The sequence below is a fragment of the Echinococcus granulosus genome (assembly GCF_000524195.1).
Source record: "Echinococcus granulosus chromosome Unknown EG_S00031, whole genome shotgun sequence".
Classification (NCBI taxonomy): domain Eukaryota; kingdom Metazoa; phylum Platyhelminthes; class Cestoda; order Cyclophyllidea; family Taeniidae; genus Echinococcus; species Echinococcus granulosus.
The window spans coordinates 413670-432499 of NW_020170411.1; the positions used below are offsets into that span (position 1 = coordinate 413670).

The 18830-nt window shown below is 42.9% G+C and overlaps 3 protein-coding genes across 3 annotated transcripts in view; 2 read left to right on the forward strand and 1 right to left on the reverse strand. All coding sequences in view use genetic code 11, as the record gives it.

Annotated features, from left to right (window-relative positions):
- Nucleotides 1-5801, forward strand: part of EGR_04762 (hypothetical protein) — a gene marked incomplete at both ends in the record, with an annotated part of 6419 nt that extends 618 nt beyond the window's left edge. Inside the window, 5 exons of the mRNA XM_024494011.1 lie at nucleotides 901-1053; nucleotides 2478-2535; nucleotides 5044-5124; nucleotides 5574-5634; nucleotides 5787-5801. Coding sequence (XP_024351576.1) covers nucleotides 901-1053; nucleotides 2478-2535; nucleotides 5044-5124; nucleotides 5574-5634; nucleotides 5787-5801 — 368 coding nt within the window. The remainder of the gene's footprint in view (nucleotides 1-900; nucleotides 1054-2477; nucleotides 2536-5043; nucleotides 5125-5573; nucleotides 5635-5786) is intronic.
- A 75-nt stretch (nucleotides 5802-5876) lies between these two features.
- Nucleotides 5877-10830, forward strand: EGR_04763 (hypothetical protein; the record flags this gene model as incomplete). The annotated part of the gene is made up of 3 exons (XM_024494012.1): nucleotides 5877-6001; nucleotides 8855-9018; nucleotides 10646-10830. 3 exons carry the CDS (start codon nucleotides 5877-5879, stop codon nucleotides 10828-10830), a joined length of 474 nt encoding a protein of 157 aa, XP_024351577.1.
- Nucleotides 10831-11822: 992 nt separating this feature from the next.
- On the reverse strand, nucleotides 11823-17886 carry EGR_04764 (hypothetical protein; the record flags this gene model as incomplete). Its single annotated transcript, XM_024494013.1, has 4 exons — nucleotides 11823-11994; nucleotides 13835-13914; nucleotides 15629-15660; nucleotides 17796-17886. 4 exons carry the CDS (start codon nucleotides 17884-17886, stop codon nucleotides 11823-11825), a joined length of 375 nt encoding a protein of 124 aa, XP_024351578.1.
- Between the last annotated feature and the right edge of the window lie 944 nt (nucleotides 17887-18830).

Genomic DNA, 18830 nt, shown 5'->3' on the forward strand with positions numbered 1-18830 from the left:
TGTGTGTGTGTGTGTGTGTGAATTCGGCGGCTGAGTCAACCTCGGCGCAAATCGGCCAGTACGCGCACCCACGTGCAGATACTTTATGCAAATCCGGCGCTGGCGGCGAAACTCATCTGAGCATCAGGCTCCCGCCCTTCCCTCCCCCCGCCCTCTTCACCTCCTCCCGATATCACACTCGAGGCGTAGGGTTGCCTCATTTGTAATTCTGGGACGACGTAAAATGTGCGTTTGTGATGATAGTCAGGAGTGTTTTTTGGGGTTGAGAAAAAACAATTAAATTTTTCATCGGTAAACACTGGAACGCTCCTCCAGTTACATTAGTGAACGATTTTTCCTTTTCCACACTGTGTTGACTTTTGCGGTGTACGCGATTGGGTCAGCGCAGTGCTGGCCACCTGGAAATTCCTCTGACCGTGGCACATGTCCACACTGTGGGTGGGCCGCTCCTGAGAGGGGGAGGGAAAGGGGTGACTGGGGGTCACGGTGAGTCACTTATACACACACGCACGTGCATTGCAACTGTTTCGTGGGGATTTATGGAGGCAACGTACCCATATACCAAGCCTTTCATTATTCAGCGGTAGCTTCTACTCCCTTTCATAATCCCTTGGGGAAAAGGTGGCTAATTAATTTTTGGAAAGGAGCAGACGGGAAACAATTATGTGGAGTAAAGTTGTGTATGTAAAAATTGATTTCTACTTTAGTTGAATCAACGCAGGGCTGTCTGGAGCACCTTTTTGCACCACTAAATACCACACTAAATTTCACGCTTGCAAAACACTGCATCAGCAAGTGCTTCCGCTATTTTACGCAACTTTTGGTCAATTTAATTTCACCGTCTTTTTTTTCTACCTGTCTAGCGCATAAATGGCTTGACTGAAACCACTTTTTTTCAAGGTCACTGTCTACTGAACGTCAAGCCACTTTTAATTCCAAGCTCAACTGTGTACTTTCTCGCCTCAATAGGTATTATCATCGTTACCGATTTTAAATACATGACAACCCTCTCTGGTTCTTTGGTAGTTTGTAAGTTTTACAAATCCCATGGTGGTAAGCACATCGCAGGAGGAATCCCGTTCGGAGGACAACAGATGGCATAAGCACCTGGCCCAGAAGTAAAGCTGTGCATTAGTATGATGATGGAACGCTACCGATCATGCTCTGACCGCAGCAGCTTAGCGCCGCCCTAAAGTTTATCCCAAAGCCTGATGCAGTGGCTTATGTAGTCTATCATTATTCCCTTTTGTAAAGTATTCACGGTAGTCCCATGGGATTTCAATCCCATAACTGGGTTTACGCTACACAGTGTCAAATCTGCTTATCGTCAACACACGAAACGATAACACTCTCCTTCGACATCTAAAATAAGCGAATGTCTAGCACACGACAGTTTGTAGAACTCTGTTTTACGTGAGTTAACTTCTCGCACGCAATCTAAAAATAATATCCGGTCTGCATTCAAGGCGAAAAGCAGTTACTACTCGTGCACTTTCATTTTCTTGCTTGGCAGCTAATGTTCGTATCTTACCCCTCCCTCTAACCAAGTCAAACTGATAAGTGATTTTCTTACTTTCCCACATCAACGTCATAGTCCATTAAAACATTTTGAGGGTTGTCACCTCTTCAGTGGAAAATAAGACTTATTTACCCCAGCTTCTAAAGTGGATGATTCAAGGCCCAAAGCAGTAGCTTCTACCTTTCTCTCTCCTTGAGGTGTTTTTTTTTTAACTTCTACTGCCCGCCACTTTGCTGGACTGCGGACTAACTGATTGGCGCAGTCACACATTCTCCGTTTTTGTTTTTTTCTGCCAAGGCCAGATGTTATTTCGCCCTTCTCTTTGTATTGCTTGCGGCAAGCAGAGGCGATGCACGCGTTGGTCGCAGCGCTAGGCAATTGAGGTCTGATAGCGGTGAGTTTACTGGGTTTTTGTCTAAACCACCTCGTGTTTGATTTCGGAGGTAGAGGACTGGAACAGAGATGATGACGGCCACCTTAATGATCTCACGCATGGGGAAACAGACGCATACATAGACACGCACATTTGAGTGGCTACGCATCATGCCTCTGCGTCTACCTCCCCCTGCCTCCAAAAACGAATGTCGCGTAGAAAAGGCGCTGGCATTTCGCGTTCTGGTGCACGCTCCACTTCGTGCTGCACGCGTGGGGGCTGGATGGGTGCCTCTGTGTCCTTTTGGCAATTAGCGGCCTCTGTTTGCGCTTCTACTAGCCTCGCGCGTGTGCGTCCTCGTCCTGCCCATTACTAACCGACTTTCCACCTTGGGTGATTGCTCCTATTAAGACTAGGGATTTAGGGTGCCTCCAAAAGAGCTCTATAATGGTGCAAATAAACAGAGTTTCGATTTAACCCCTTGCAAAAGAAGAAATTGTCGGCGGTGATCCGACGATGTTTCTGTGTCTTCAAAGCCATAGTTATAATTCTTCCTATTTAAATCATTCATACAACTTTATTTAGCACAAAATATTGATACATATTTTCGCCATGATCTACCAATTCACAACCCATGCGCAGGGTAACTTGCTTTTAATGTTCGTTTCATCTGCTTCTTTCACTCCAAGAGCTTATATTTTACAATGGTGACGAGTTAAATTGTTTTCATTTGTTTACATTCAAGCTAGAAACTCCCTTTAGACACACTTGCGAACGTTGACTTTAAGAGGGGTGATTTTATTTCAATCTTGACCGCATTTTATATTGCCAACATTTAAAAGTTTGGCTCAAAGTTGCCTGCGGGATTTTTATCTCATTCTACTGTTCAAGTTCACTGGTATGCGTGTGTGGTCACACCAAGCTGCGGATAGGATCAGCAAGGTGGAGTCTGGGTGTGCGTCTGATGGCAGACTACGTGAAGGGGAACCAACGCATGTACACGTCTGTCCTTCCCTTTTCCTTTCATGTTGGTCTGTCTTCTTGCCAATATGATGCTTAAACAATGCTGTTTTGGAGCTGACAGCCACTCACATCAACATTTATCATCGCTTCCTTTCTCCCTCTTGGCGTTGTTGTCGGGAGTAGCTGCACTTTATGTTTGTGCTTGTTTAGAAGTTCTTTTTGATCCAGTCTGAAAATTGTATTTAAATGTTGTTCTAAAACGTTTTGGTGTGAAGTGACAATTTATGAAAACTAGAAAGCCCTCTGCTAGATGCAATCTTATTCTTCAAAATTCAAAACGCGTGGCCGCTAATGTCGGGTGCGGAGCGGAAGGCTCAACATCATTTACTCATGTCCAGAAAATATTCTATAAACAGATGGTAGACATTTTCAGGCCTTATTTTATGCACTGTGCTCTTATTATTCCCGCTCATTCTTTCCCACCAAATAACCCGCTCTATCAACTCCTAATATACTTTATTTAGTAACACCTACTGCTTAGGGAATCAAAGTAACGAGTGGCTTTTTTCCAATTCCAAGGAAAGCAAGTATTTGATCTCCAACATCAGCCCACACACTTTTATGCCAGTCTTCGAAATAGCGTACTATTTATGTGTGTTTGTTCATGATTTTGCCCTTTTTATAAAAACACCAAAAGTGATGTGATTGTGCATTAAAACTAGGCACAATCACTGCTTAAATGGCATTAAATATCATTTCAAAGGCACTCACTCAATAGTGGAGTTCATTTCCGTTGAAGCAAAACCAGGTGCGAAGCAGTTTTTGTGCGCTTAAGGCCTTATTATACATTCTGAAATGCAGCTACCTCTACACAGTCGGACCTGCTCCAATCAGCCTCGACTGTCCATATTTTGAAACGCCTCTTATTCACAGAGTTAGCCCTAGTGGTCAAAATGAAGACTTTTTGGGAGTCAATCGCGAGTGCACCACAAAACTCACCAAAGCAGTGGTTCCTACGGGGTTCGTGCATCTGCATACGCGTGTGTAAAAACTGCGTTCAGGAAATATCGCCGTCGGGTCTATTTGAGCGACTATGCGGAGAGAAACGTTAGCTCCTCCATGAAGCCTTTTTTCTTCTCTCCTTTCTCCTTGCGCTTTCATTGGAAAATGTTTTCTGGTCAAGCCATCGCCTCAACTAGTCTTTTCAGGTTGTTTTTCGAATGTTAAGGGGATGCTTTCGTGCTACTTACCTGGAGACTATTTCGCTCCTTAATGCCATTCAGTGTAAGGGAGCGTCTGCCATTGCAATGAATAAGGACCCAAAAAACGACTTGACATAGAGAAACAAAGACCGTTGCCATGACGACTCAGCCTGGCATTCATTCAAACAGTATTCTAGTCGCTTGTTGTGTTCTCATCTTCCTTGCTTGCCCTTTGGGTGGTCGCAACTCCAGAAACCCACCCCATGGACTCTGACAATTGGCATCGCATGCAAATGGTTGGTGTGACTTCTATCCCACTGACCGTCACTTAGTTGAGCTGTGTAGCGAGGGCGAGAATACTCCTTTCACATGTGCAATCAGCGATAGTCGGCCATCTACGGCAGCATGGAGGTGGTATTCCTTGAGAATATAAACAATGCAGAAAGTCCATTTAACTGCAACCATTCACATCCGATGCATAGGCTGAGATTGCCTCTTCCTTTAGCTCCCAGATATGACATTGCTTTCTCTAACTTCATTTTCAATACTTAATCTTTACTGAGAAAATCGAAACTTAGTTTTTGTCATGGCAGCTGTCTTGTTTTCTCCCTGCCCTGACTTTGGCGCTTCTAGTAGCCACTTCTGATATCTAACTACTAATTTCCTCCCTTCTCTCGTACATTTTAACTTGATTTGAAAGAGCAGTATCGCAACTTGAGGCTACCCAAAGTAAAGTGTTTCTCTTCTTCTATTCTTGGTTTTACTTCTATTTGTTCTTTTTTTCACCAATAACTCTTGACGTCAAAGTCATTTAGCCCTTTTATGAATGTGAACTTATTCCTTACCCCACCGTTGAAATCTCTAACACGTTCTGCACGTCTACTCCAAAATCGTAAAATCTGCTTGTGCATAATAGGTAGGGGGGATCTCCATCTTCCCAAATCAAACGGTTTGAATGCTCGATATTACATTACTCAATAATTTAGGGTAGCTGGAAAACACACTATGGATTGCGGAGTGACGAACTTGCCTTCATCTCAACAAATTAATAATGGTCAACACAGGAGGTTTGCAATTTGACTGTTTTTTGCAAAAAAACTGAGAGTACTGCGATCGGATGTCTAGGGAAGGGAGAAGGAGGTGGTTGCCCCATAACCGCAACTCACTCTCTTCCCATCTCGGTGATTTACATCCCGTGAGCTCAATCGGTGCCAGCACCACCCACAAGTCAGCATGGCTGGCAAGGCTTGCGTGTGGCTCAAAGATAGGTGGGTGCGGGTGAGTGGACGTTCAAGAGATCGACGATTTCCAGTCTTAACTTTAATTGCTCCCCTTGTTCAGCCGGCCGCTGATTTATTACGGTACGGGAGTCCACTGTTTTTACGCGTCTCAAATTGTCTTCTCCATTAAAGTAATAACGAAACTTAGGTACCTTTCCAGTGTGAAAAAGATTTAATCGTTCTTAAATTAAGTAAGTCCAATTTAGAAGTGGTTATTTTTATTATTTTACTTAAAGCAGAGAAAGGTCTGGAAATAGGAGTAGAGACCTGATGGTGGTAGTTTGTGATCCAATGCAGGTATAATGCTTTTGAAGTACTATAGTAACTGCGACTGCTGCCACTAAGATACTTGAGACATATTTTAAAAGGTATGCTAGAAAGTCGGTGCTTCTGGTGACAACTGTCCTTACCCACTTTAGTGTTCCTATTATTCTATTTTATTTATATAGGGAGATCAAATGTAAGTCTTGGATAGTTGAAACGTTTTGGAATTTAGCTTCCTTTAGACGTCGATGTGTGGACAAATTTGATCCTTATTCATGATGCGTTCCATGCGTTTAGCTTTTTTAAATTCACCTGAGTCATTTGCCTCCAGACAGCGGTCCACTAAAGTTAAACAAATTACTTACAGTAGGGGATTTCGTTGGGAAAGAAATTTTGAAATGTTAATGTATCTACTTTGTTTATGCTGAATGCGCGGTTCATCTTATGTGAGATTAACATGGTAGCATACTTTGTGACAAATTGGTTCCTTGACCGCCCAAGTGTAGAGCTGTTGCCGACTCGATACGTTGCCCAATGCATTTCCCCTAAACGAAATGGGCGCATATTCCCTGTTCTATAAATTTACGGTATGTACCAGTAGACAATGTCGGTGATTTAACAGAAGTGCGGATTTTGTTTGTGGAATCTCACCTGTTACTGGTGTGGGAGGCATGTCTACAATAGTCGGCAGGTTGGTCAGGCGGTAACCACAGGAAATGTGGTCACGCGCCCACAAAAGAGCTACAGCCAATTCTCAAATAGTGGAAGAAAAGGTAAGGAAGAGGGAAAGAAGAAAAGGTAGACGTATGCTTTAATTTCTCACGGAGGCCGAGTTTTCCTATTTCATTCACTTAAAGGTCGTTGTAAGTGAGCCTATTTTCACCTCGACAGTGGCTAAGTATGCTATCTCGAGGGTTTTTTAGTTCATCATATCCATCACTTATACCATTCGGGAGGGGTCGAGATGGGCCTAGTTTGATGCTATCATATCGCGTGATAGACTGATTCGCTACCGACCTATCGGAATAAGTGAATAATTAAAATTCTAAAAAATGGAGTCGTGGTACCTCAAGTAGGCAAGCCTTTTTTAGGACTAAGTTTTTCTTGGTGGTGTTTTTTTTCCTCTATTTTTCTTGCACACATGCCCGTCCCACGCTGTTGTGCTAGGTGTTCTCGGGATCATCGGGCTTGCGCTCCAGATTCTGACCTCTTCCACATCCTGTGGCCTGCTTTCGCACCGCATTTAGCGAGAAGTCCCCAACATGGGCTCCCAGCGATGGATTGCTCCCCACTTGGTGCTCTACTGGCTCTTCGAAAAATTTCTCATCATGTTTGTGTTTGTGTGCGCGTTTGCATTCAAGAGGGGGAGGAGGTGAAAATTTATGCAGTTAAGGGATCTGAGCATACATTTGCCACTACTTCTTTTTTCCCTCACTTTCACTGAAAAATCAGCCACAGTGTCAATGTCCACTCTTTGTTCTCACTTAATTTTTCGCTAAAAATCCCGCTTTCATCTTTCAAGGGGCATCAATCGTCTGGGTGCAGAGTTCCATCTAGAGAAAGGTTGTTTTCTCCACTTAACTGTGATGACCGGGCGATAAGTCAACAGAGATGAACTCTAGGTGATAGGTGTGGCAACTTCTTCTGGTACTTTTGATGCTGACCTTACGTATTGCCTTTTCACTCTATCCGAACAAGTGTTGTGCAAAAGGAGAGATTTCTAAAAAATCTTCTTCAAAGGTGTACGATCGTTTTTCTCTTGTTCGTGAGAATTTACTACTGTTAACAGATCACGCAATTGAATGCCATAGGAGACGAGTCTGGAAGGCAGAATTAGAGGGAACGGGGGAAGAAATACAAAGATGGGGATGACTTGTTTGGTGAGACAAAACCGGTGGCCGTGAGACAATTGCTCCCATTGGCTGTCTGCGTTGTCAACATGAGACAGGTTGAGATTCCTTTTAAATAATAATCACCATAAATTTCTCCCCCTAGCCCGAAATTCCTGACTGAATGGAATTGCTACCAGAGTCCAAATGCATTGATAATTTCCATATGCTCAAGCCGCCTTGTTTTTTGTCTTTGGTGTTTTCATTCCTAGCAGGACAAAAATCACCATTTTGAATCATTTGCCTTGTCACGCCAGATGGAGTCATCCACCATAAGCTATTCCATTGTTCGAGCAACTTCTAGAAAAAAGCACTTTCTTTTCTCGTTTTAAAACAAACCAGATACCTTATAAAAGTGACCAGAGGTTAAAGTTTATACTACTACTCTTTAATCTACAATTACTTCCGCGAAAATACTGCCTAAAGCGTTTGTCATAACTAACTTGAATTCCCTTATCCACGTTTAACGAAGAAAAAGCATTAAACCCCTACTTTATTTTATCTTATTAGTTAAGCTTATATCCTCAAAACACAAAGTCCGTTGCAGTAAAATATTTATCAGAATTCTAGTCTTTCGCTGAAGGTCCGAAACGCTAACTTCATTTATATTGGGTCAGGGTTTTGGTTCCTTTGGCATAATAGTGCGATCTAATTCTTCCGTTTAATTTAAGGAAGATTCCTAACTAGTCTCCTGGTGTAGTGACAAGTTCGTACATACATTAATGCCGTACGTTTTCCTACCTTGTAGAACTTTGAGACACAGATGACACTGTTCGCTCAAATCTGCCTAATTCTCCTGTTGGCGGTCAATCTGACATCCTACGCCAGTGATGCGCGGTCAGCACAGGCAACGAACGAGCTGAAGTCGAAGAAGACCGCAGCGAGCTCGGAGGCGGTGGTGGCGGCAGCGGTATTGACGGAAGAAAAGGGTCAACTGCCTAGCTTCGTGCGTGAGGACGCCGCTATGCAGATCATCGACAACAACGACGACGACGATGACGACGAAGACGTCGACGTGGGTTTAGGGAGTGTGAGTGTGGAAGGCGTTGGTGAGAACGGACACAACTTCCTGCCAAGTAATTTCCTCCCAGACAAGTATGTTCAGAATCCTCTCTCCCTACTCCTCTTAAAAACTGCAATATTTTTTTTCTTGAGATGGAGTAATCACCGATGTAACCTTTTCAACTAAAGGCTAACAGGAGTAGTCACACCTCGAGTACACATGCATTGAAACTTCAGTTTGTTGGTTTTGAATCGATTCGGTGGTATAATTTACTTTCCTCCCTTTAAAACCAGAAGGGGTGGGTCATAATAATATAAAGGTTGGCAATTCAGCCTCGTAAATTTTGCCTAGAGTCCTATAGGGTATACATTAGAAACTTACCATTATTTAATAATACAAGTATTTTAATTATGAGATTCCTCTCTATCACAACAACTGACGTTCAGTTTTTAAGAGTTAATAAAGGTTCACTCTTTATTTTTAGTGCGCCTTACGTACCAAAGTTAGAATCACCTCACACTGGTGGTAAGCCTGCTGCTTTTAACTGATATAATCCCATTCATCCATCCTATCGCCCGTTTTCTTGACACTCAAGTCCTGTATTTTCTTCACGTCTAAACCCTACTGAAGCATTCATTGGTCAAATAATTTTTGGCCGCAATGGTAGTGGTTAGCTTTCGAGCCCACCCACCCACCTACCATTTTTACTGACCTCTCGGGCTTGCACAACCGCTAAGCACAAAGAGCAAATGTTTGTTTACATTGCCCAAATGGCATAATAAATAGTCATTTGCTGCGTGCATAATCTACTGTCGTATTTTGCACCGCTGAACCGAGTTACATCACAACAGCACTTTGTTAACGGCGTTGGAATGACCGGTTTTTGGGCTGTTTGGTTGTCCCTAGTCTGTGCTACTCGCTATTGATAAATGACATGGGTTAAAGAAGGAATTTTTCTAACAGGACACACATATCAAATTTGCCAATTTCACCGGACTGTTATTCCGGCCCCTCGGAAAGTGGAAATCGACACGCCTTTAGCTCCTCCACCTGTGTGACTTACACTGGCGATGTGTGAGCGCTTTCGTGGCCGCTTAATTTACTTTGCCCCCTTGAGGAGCACAGTAAACGCGGCTTCCACCTTCACCACCACCTCCTCGTCTCGTTGTTCACTGCGGACCTTGTAGTCATTTAAATTCTCCAGAAAAGTGGAATGAATTAAATTGCGCAGTGTGTTGCCTCGCCGAGGCACTGGGTTATGACTCAAGCTGGGCTGAATTATTTACGCAACCAATTCCCTCCTACGTATATCGCGTTTTATTTTGCTTGTGAAAATTTAAATAAAGCCTCACTTGTACGAATTCCTCACACGACACGCTTGGAAAGAGGACGGGTTTATAATCCCATGGCCAATCTGAATTTTTCGAAATTCCAAATCTGCTTGTGCTTTGCTTAGTCTCAGCAAGCAACATAGCAGTACAGTTATACTAGTAAATGGACAATCACTGTTTGGCTCACGCTTAGAGCACTGCCAATGTGGCGCCACAAAGTAGTGCTGGTAGTAGGTGAGGTGCCTCGGCGGGAAGTCGATACATTCCGGTAACCCGACCCATAACTCATCAAGCCACCGGCACTGCAGTCTAGCCCAGTTTTGGCCAAAGGGAATGAGAAAGTCACGCCGACACGTTATCCGGACTCACAACCAGGTGCACTGTCCCCTGATCGAGCGCCATATATTTGCAGTTTGCCTACTTATTGTGACATCTCTGAGTCAGTCGTAACGGCTGGTCGTGAACTTGGAATCGTTCACCTCTAATGCTGTCGTGTTGCGGTATCACTGTGGCAAATCGCACCGCAGACTCGTATTCTTACTAGAATTCATCATGTGGGATTGACACACTACACGGTTTTATCAACCGCGGTCTGGTGATTTGCATCCGCAATACAAAATCGTCGTAAGCAGAACGCCCTGTAGATGAGAGTAGCCTGAATCATTGACCGCGGATGTTATCAAGTTACTTGACAAAGGGAGGATTTAATTTTCGACTAAGCATGTGATGCTGTGATTCTAGCGTTGATTGCATACAGAAACACATCCGAGAGCATTCTAAGACCAAGTCTCATGGTCTTCTGTAGATTAACCTAATCAAAGCTTTTGTATTACTATCCTTCCCGCAGTCGTTTGATGTGTATCTTCTGAATTGTTGTTGTTTACACAACCCTATTCACCGCTTTTCTATTGTTTTGACACTGATTTCCGAATTTGGTCTACTATTATCGCTGGATTCAAATCAGCAGCAGTTACATATGTTGTTAGCAGAGGTTGAAGCTCTGTAAATTTGGTATTCCTGTGACACATTATACAATTGTACTCCACAGTTTGCTGGTGGACTTTTCGGAGGTCCCGCCTTGGAACGGGTTCCGTAAACGTAGGCCACCCCAGCATCAGCTTTCCATCTCAAGTGACTCTCAAGTGAAATTTCAATAATACGTCCGTGGCTCGCGGACTGCTCTTTTTACGCGTGCGTTTTCACTGGTCTAATTTCTGTCAGAGCCCTGCAGCACAAAATGATGTCTCTTATGCATGTCTTCAGTGCCTTGTAATCTACCGATTTTAGGAAGGTGACTGCTCCGTTTAAATGAGTTCCATCCATCGAAGTGGGCATATGGGTTGCTAGCATTAATGGTACAACCAGCCACACTTTCTTCTCGAAGCATTTCACTCATTTTTTTTGCCTTGTGCAAATATACCAAGTCTCATCACTGATTTTCGCGTGCTTATCCCACATTTTCCTTGGGTTCAATGGTTAAGGAGGTTTCAGTATGGAGTCAAAAATAGTATAATCTGCTGCGTTTTTGTCGTGATAAATAGTAAATATGAAACTTCTCATTTCAGCTTATTCGAGGCGGAATAGCGTACTTATTTTTGCAAATGTCAGGACAAATCTCTAAGAAAAAGTTGAATTTTAAATTGATCTAAGCAATTGAAGCAAAATTCTTTTTGCTTTGACTGCGTGAAAAATCTCCAAGGTTAACTATGGTCTGTATTTAGGTGAAATTCAATGACAGTAAAATTTCAGATGATGTCGTTTGTTTTGAACCGGATCTGGCATTGGAGTTGTCCGTGCTCGTTGGTGCTTTTGGGGCTTCTCTCGCAGACTGGGAATAGAAGCCCTCCTCGAATTTTACGGACGCTCATCAACCCATTGAGCTAACGAGACGCTTTAATTCACTGTTGTTGGACGAATTATTTAGGGGAAATTTACTGCAAGCGGCATTCCATGCTGCCAATAGGCTCTTGTGCAATGAAATGTAACGTCAATGCTCCTCTAGGGACTTGAAGTATTACGATTTTTCCTCCGAGCATTGCCATTCGTAAGCCATTGAGTTAGATGATGAATAGAGAGGGCATCGGGAAAATTTAGAGAGAAACTTGAAATGTCTGAAATATGGTCAAGTCCATGATATGTTTGTTCAACACTAAACAAAACTAGGCTGCATCTTCATTCAAATAACAATTCGAAATTTAGTTCGCATAATGAACCTGTAGCTATCGCCGATGTACACTTGGCATGACTCACTACCTCGCACGCACGGAGCAATGTGGAAGAAGAAACGCAATCTACAATTTTGATCTTCCCTTCTCATTCGCACCACACCGCCCATTTAGAATGGCCTTCATTTTTGCAACCCATCGGTATAACTAGTCCTACTTTGTCTACCCCTTTTCCCACAGGATCCATCCACCTGAAGGAAGAAATGCACAACATAACCTACAACCCTCAGGATGAATCCGTACGCTTTCTTTGTGACATAGTTGGTCAGCCGATTCCCAACATCACTTGGTATCGCGGTGACAAGCGTATCAAGCCAGATGATGCACGCGGAAAGTACCGCATCAAACCGAAACTCTGGGGCAGCGTGTGAGTGACTATCCGTCCATATTACCGTCTTTTCATCCTACTGCTATAAACCTCCGCTCCCTAGCTCGCTCATCCCTCCTCGCATTAACATGCATCCCGAATATATTTCATGCTGGCCGTTTTGTGCAAACTTCGAGGAACGGAGGACGCGTCCAGCCAGATTGACCGCAGGCTGGTGTTGTTAGCGCTGAATAAATCAAGTTGAGGTGTGAATTTATTGGCTGCGCTTCATCACACGCGATCATCCCATCCCTCATCGCGGCCTATTTCACTTCTGAACTGTTGATATCAAGGGCATGGCAATTGTGATACATCACTCATCACTATCTATTTTGTGCCTTTCAGGGAACGGTTTGGTAGTTGGAATCGTTTTTAATATTTGAAATTTCTCACACGAGATGCAAAACGGTGACACTCCTGTCATCTTTGTATTTATACGCTTCAAGCACGACAGATACAGGTTTTTTGCGAATAAGATTAGCCTCGAAAAGCGGACTGTTTCGAGTGGGCCACTGTTTTCACATGCGAATGAGTGTGTGTGTCACACGGCAAATTTGCGTTCGCAGCACTCACACGTGAAATACGTCTTGTGTCGCAGCGCCCACGTAGTCATTCAGATGCAGCTTTTGCAAAAGAAAATTTTTAGTGGGAGGTCTTACGTGTCCATGTGCTACTAAACGGTCTGCTTTACATCCTGCTTTGCAACCGTTGGGTGGCAGAATCATACAAATATTTCAAGTAGCAAATTCTCCTTGATATTGAATGCTTACGTTTCCCATCCATTACACCTTAGTGTTAATGTTTCATGCAAAATAGCTTTTGATTAGAGTCTGGGTGTTTTTTGATAGAGGTGCTGGCGTACGTTGACCGCGCGTCGACTGACTCACGCTACGTGCCGTTGCTAGGTCAATGGTCCACAATGTGGCAGCATATGTACGACCTTAATGAAATATAATTCATTGAGGACAGCGTTTTCAGAAATGTCCTCATCAAATTCACCCTAATTGTTGCCATCCTCTCATCCCCTCAGCGCGACCTCAGGTTAGTAAGAGATATTTAAAAATAACACTAAGTTATTTCCTTTCGTTTGATTCGCATGGATTGGTGTAATAAGTTGCATTTTCACCCCAGAGACCATCTCCATTCATACGCATAATCGAGGCGGCAGAACGGGGGTAGTGAAAACAATGCCATTCCTGTTTTCTTTTCAGATGTTTCTCAAGAAAGGAATAGCCATTTTCGCTACTAATTACATCACTCACTCAATTTGAGACTCACCTTATTTTTAAGTTCGGTAGCCATCAAAGCTGTTATTTAAATAAACATTCACCTAGACGTACGTTTCATAACAGAAGTGAGAGGAGTCCATATTAAAACATTGGAAGTCCTTCTTGTGCACTGAACTACCTTTACCTCACTTTCCTCTTTGTTCTGGTGAACATGAACTGTTCTGTGGAATGGTAATAAAGTTATTTTGAGAAAGTAGATTAAGCACTTCCTACTGAAAATAAATACATTCACGACCAGAGCCTGGAGTACATCCTTGGGTGCTTTTCACACCTGCACGCGAATCAAGTCTGGTAGCATCATGATGGATAAAGGCTTTACAATGCCTCACGCATATATTTTGAGTCATTATCCTAGGTTAGGATGTGGATAATGTTGCTTGGGGTTGTCATGGACCTAACTCCTCCTTGTAGCAGCATTGAGCGGCAAGACGACTCACCTCTCCTGCTTAAATAGTAGGCTAAATTGCTCCCCTGTTGATTTTTACGACCTATTAGGCACCGCAAAGAAGACAGACTTTTCGCCCTCGAGATCCCGGTGTGTGAGTGTGTCCTCTTCAACTACTTTTTTTGTGCTGGGCACTTAGTCAGTGCAGCTTGCGCGCAAGTGGGGGGTTGAGGGATTAATTGGAGCAGAGGGCCATGCCTTGCAGCCTCTGGGGGCACTCTTTACCTTTAGTGTATTTCGTACAGGGGGAGCAGGGCACAGTACAAAATGATTGGTGATGCAATAAAGCCTCTTCGTCGCTTTAAAGGGATCCGAACCTCAGCCGTTATTTCCTGACACATGCTTTAGCTACTTCCCTTGAGAAAGCAAAACGGCTCATGAGGCTCTCTGAACGCATCTGCACACTTAATGCGTTGAAGTATTGTTAGAGTGCGTGAGAAGTTGTTTTAATCGGAGTTTTTATGACATCCTGTTACCAACCTTAGAAGCATTATGAAAGACGAGAAACCTCTCTCTCTCTAGTCCCAATGGTGTGTTTCTTATGCAGCACAGCCTCTCTACAAAGAAACTATCTTATTTGAATGGAGAAGACTAAATTTCGCCAATAATCTTATCACGAACTAGACATTAAAAGTGATAAAGCCTAAATTATGTATTTTTTTCATCCTTTGGACAAAGAAATCCTGCTGCATACCAACTTTTTTAGTTGCTATATTAGGAATATCGGAACATTATCGTTTGTATTCTTTCGATTGTATTCCCATTTATTAAAGCATCCTCCAGACGGAAATTAAATGTTGTTTGCGAAACAGTTGGCAAATCATTTCGTGGGTACCATACCATCGTGAGATCCCATCCACTCAGTATTCTCTTGCCTCCCACTTATATTCCTTCCTGATTGTTTAACTCTTAAACTACTTTTGTGTGAGAATATTAAATTTCCACTCTCTATTTAGGCACGACTAGTGTGGATGTGTGAATAAGGCAGGTATTCACACTCTCTAAAACAAGCATGTCCTCAAGTGATTTGGTGTCTTATTTTATTTTCAGGCTGCGCATAAAGAATCCCACCCCAGAGGACTTTGGGGCATACACCTGCGCCGCTGAAAATGCTGGAGGAAAGCGCTCCACGACAGCCTGGTTCTTACCCCAGCAAAGACAGAGTGAGTGACTTTCCTCCTTGCCCATTAAATCCTCATCAGACTGCACAACAGCGGAACAAAGCTGCAATCTGAGATGTTATTATCTAAAAAACCCGATCTTTATGTTGCAAGTGACTCACCACATGCACTCTCTCATCGTGGTGATTAATTGTGAGGGGACATCTACCTCATGGGCATTCTTTAAACATTAATCTCCAACTTTCTCCTTTTAGTTCCTCTCTCATCCCCTCAATCTGGATGGTCGGTCAAGAACACACACTCGTGAGTCTTACACTTTTATTCCTGAAATTTCCTTTTGTTACATTTCCCTCTTACATATGCGATAAACGAAGCTGTAGGGTTTGGGCCTGAAACAGAAAAAAGGAATTACACGGTAACAGAAATGAACTTAAAGCCTTTGAAGTTTTCTGCCCCCAATCTGAATCAACCATTAATCACCGGGTTTACTAGCTATCTACAAGCTGTGCATTGCTTGTCATTCGCCAAACATGCCTTTTTGAGAGGGCAGCTCATTGCCACGTTATATAGCGCTGGCGTGAGAATCAGGCCGATCCGTTTCTTTCATTGCGATTTTTGTATTAGTTTAGGAGCGCATTCCCGAAATCCCACATGAGTCTTTCGATTGTGCCAAAATAACGCGAACAGTCTCGTGATGCAAATGCTCCAACTTCTGCATCATGCTGTAAGGAAGAATAAATACATCGTCTTCCAGGAGCTATCTAATGCCATTTGGAAAATCTGATGCTTTGGTGGATTTTGACTTCCAGGCTCGTCATATTTTCCTACCTGTTAACTTTACGCAATATAAATCCAGTCAATTTTCCCTTTTCATTTGCAAAAAAACGGCAGCAAAATCAAAATAATTGATTCCGCTTTCAACAAATTGTCTATGTTGTGAGTAATTGAGGTACCGACCTGCGCCTTAAAGGCTTAAAAAACTCGACCAGCTTACGGTTGCCCATGCGTCAGCTCCAGACACAGCCGTTTTTTTCTCGAATTTCGAAGAGAAGGCGAAGTTGCTGGGATTGTCGAAACGACTGATGTCACTGGGTTTTAAAGAGCCCATTTTAAGTGTTGCCGCCTCACATTACAAAATCGTATGTTGTGCGCGCGGGTGAGCACGCACAAAAATATCCTGATTTTATCACCATCTGGAGAGATTTTTTTGCAAGAGGCTCTAGTGACGGAAAATCGCAAAGCATTGGCCTCTGTGGTGGGATATTGGTTGGTGAGGTTGGGTTTACCATTTTTTATTTTTATTTAGCGACACGGAATCGAGGAGTGGGTTTTGTCAAATCTTCCAGAGTAACGTCTGCGTCCGCTACCTAAATGGCCACCGCGTCTATGTGTCGAATCTGCTTCATCAAACGTTGGTCGAACAACAAATTTCAAAGTGTAAGAATCCTTTTTCCAATGTTGTTATTTTTGGCGGCACGATTTTAACCCTATGCGCTCTAGGAAAGAAATAATTTGGTCTTTCAAATTTGCCGTTTTTTTTGGTGAATCAATTCAAGGGAAGGCAAGCGGCAAAGCGACGCTTCAACGAGTAATTATATGGAGTGTGACATATTTAGCCCATTTATGAAATTGTATTATCGTAACTACTTCTACCTTTTATGGTAGCCCATGGGAAGAGTTATCACCAAGTTCTCCTCAGGCTACTAGTTCCTTCAGCAGTATATTATAAGGGATTACAAAACTATTTCCTTATTACTATGGATAGCTAGCACTAGCCTCTAGTTTCAGTACCTATGCTGCCAACATCCATTAGCTCCTAGTTTGGTAATACAGGCACTATATATTTGCAATTTTCATTCATTCGAACCATCATTCCGCTTACATTACTACAAAATGAAGTCGCAAATCTTGTAAATGTGGAAGGTAGTGGCTCTTGCATGTGTGTGACCAGTTGGAAAAATGTAGTTAAATAATTTGAATATTTTCATTTCATTTCACCTTGTAAATGTTGACGTATCGGCAAAACTTAGCTCTCTAAATTTAAAAAGCTAGCTTGCTTATCCGTGAGTTTATGGAAGAAATCAACTTCAAGCATCTAAGAATCCGACTGATGAATATTTCACCCATATGAGAGTGGCAAAAAATCTGGTATTTCACACCGGCAACAAGAAATCTGATATGCCAGTTGAGTTGCTTTTGACAGACCTGTGCTTTATGCAAACTGTGGACTGGGTTGCTGGGGCTGTCCCATCCTCTCTCCCCAACCTTGTCACCTGGTGTTCCTCGTGGTGCTGATGTTGTACGAGAACTCTGCTGGTGGCAGGGTTGTGATTAATATCCGACAGAAGCGGGTGAATCAATGTGACGATGAAAGCGTTGGTGTTACTTTCTTTTCCAGCCACCACTCCCATCACTTAACGGCCCTAATTTCAATGGAACTGACTGACTCATTGTCACCTTTGGTCGGACAGACAGGGGGGACCTTTGCAGGCCTATTTGAAAATGCTAAACATTCCCCAATTACTCATTGCCCACGTTGACTTGGTCCTCAAAGATTCTACACAATCTCCGGTGTATTTTTTTTCATCGTAGTCTGTCCGGTTGGTAGTTGCCATCGTTTCTGGTTAATGTATTTCCTACATAGTTTTGGCTTTTAGTTTGATACATTCCTTAACTATTCATTGAACTCGACAACAAAGTAGCTACATAAATAATCTCCTTAATCCAGTAGGAGTCGAATGGCCGATTTTATTTATGGAAGACACAGTCCATTTACCTTCGCTTCTCTGGGCATGTCTCTCCATCGGGTGGTCAGGTTGCTTTCTCTCTACCTCTCTCCTGCAAGTCAGTTAGAATGAGAACAACTGCTGGAACTACTGTTGAAAGTGGTGGCAGGAGGAGGAGCGGAGGGGAAGAGGAGAGGCAGTGTGAGTCACGGTCCAGTGTGTCCCTGGGTTTTGATTTCGCAACTCTGAAGCGGTGGGAGATGGATTTGTTCCCCTGAAAGGGGAAAAAGTCATGTCTTCCTCGTCCTTTCTCCAACTTCTTTTATTTAATGCGCATAGGTTTGTGTCAAACGCTGGTTGGTCAAATAAAATTCTCCTTTTTCCCAATTAATCTACTCCATTGCCATTGCAGGTACATGCGAACTATACGCTACTTAGCTAGGTTTAAGTAGCGTGGATCAGAATTCCGGCCTTCCAAGTGTTATCTTAACCATTCAGTAATGGCATTTGGGATGCAGCACCTCGAGTCTATTAGCATGATTGGAGAGACATGCCGCCGCGAAAAATACTGTCGCCGAGGATTGAGGAGCCCAATAAGTCGAACATACAATTAAACAAAACATCCAATGACTGCAAAATTGCACTTTATTTCATTCTAATTTCCTTGGTGAATAAATAGCTTACGCCTTTTTTATAAAAGCCTAATACAAGGTAAGTGTAGTAGCAGTTTTTCGGATACTTGTAACAGCACTAAGGCTCAGGCGATTAATGAAAGCAGCCATATGTGAATTATGACAAATTAATTATTACCTTTTGTGCATTGAATCAATCTG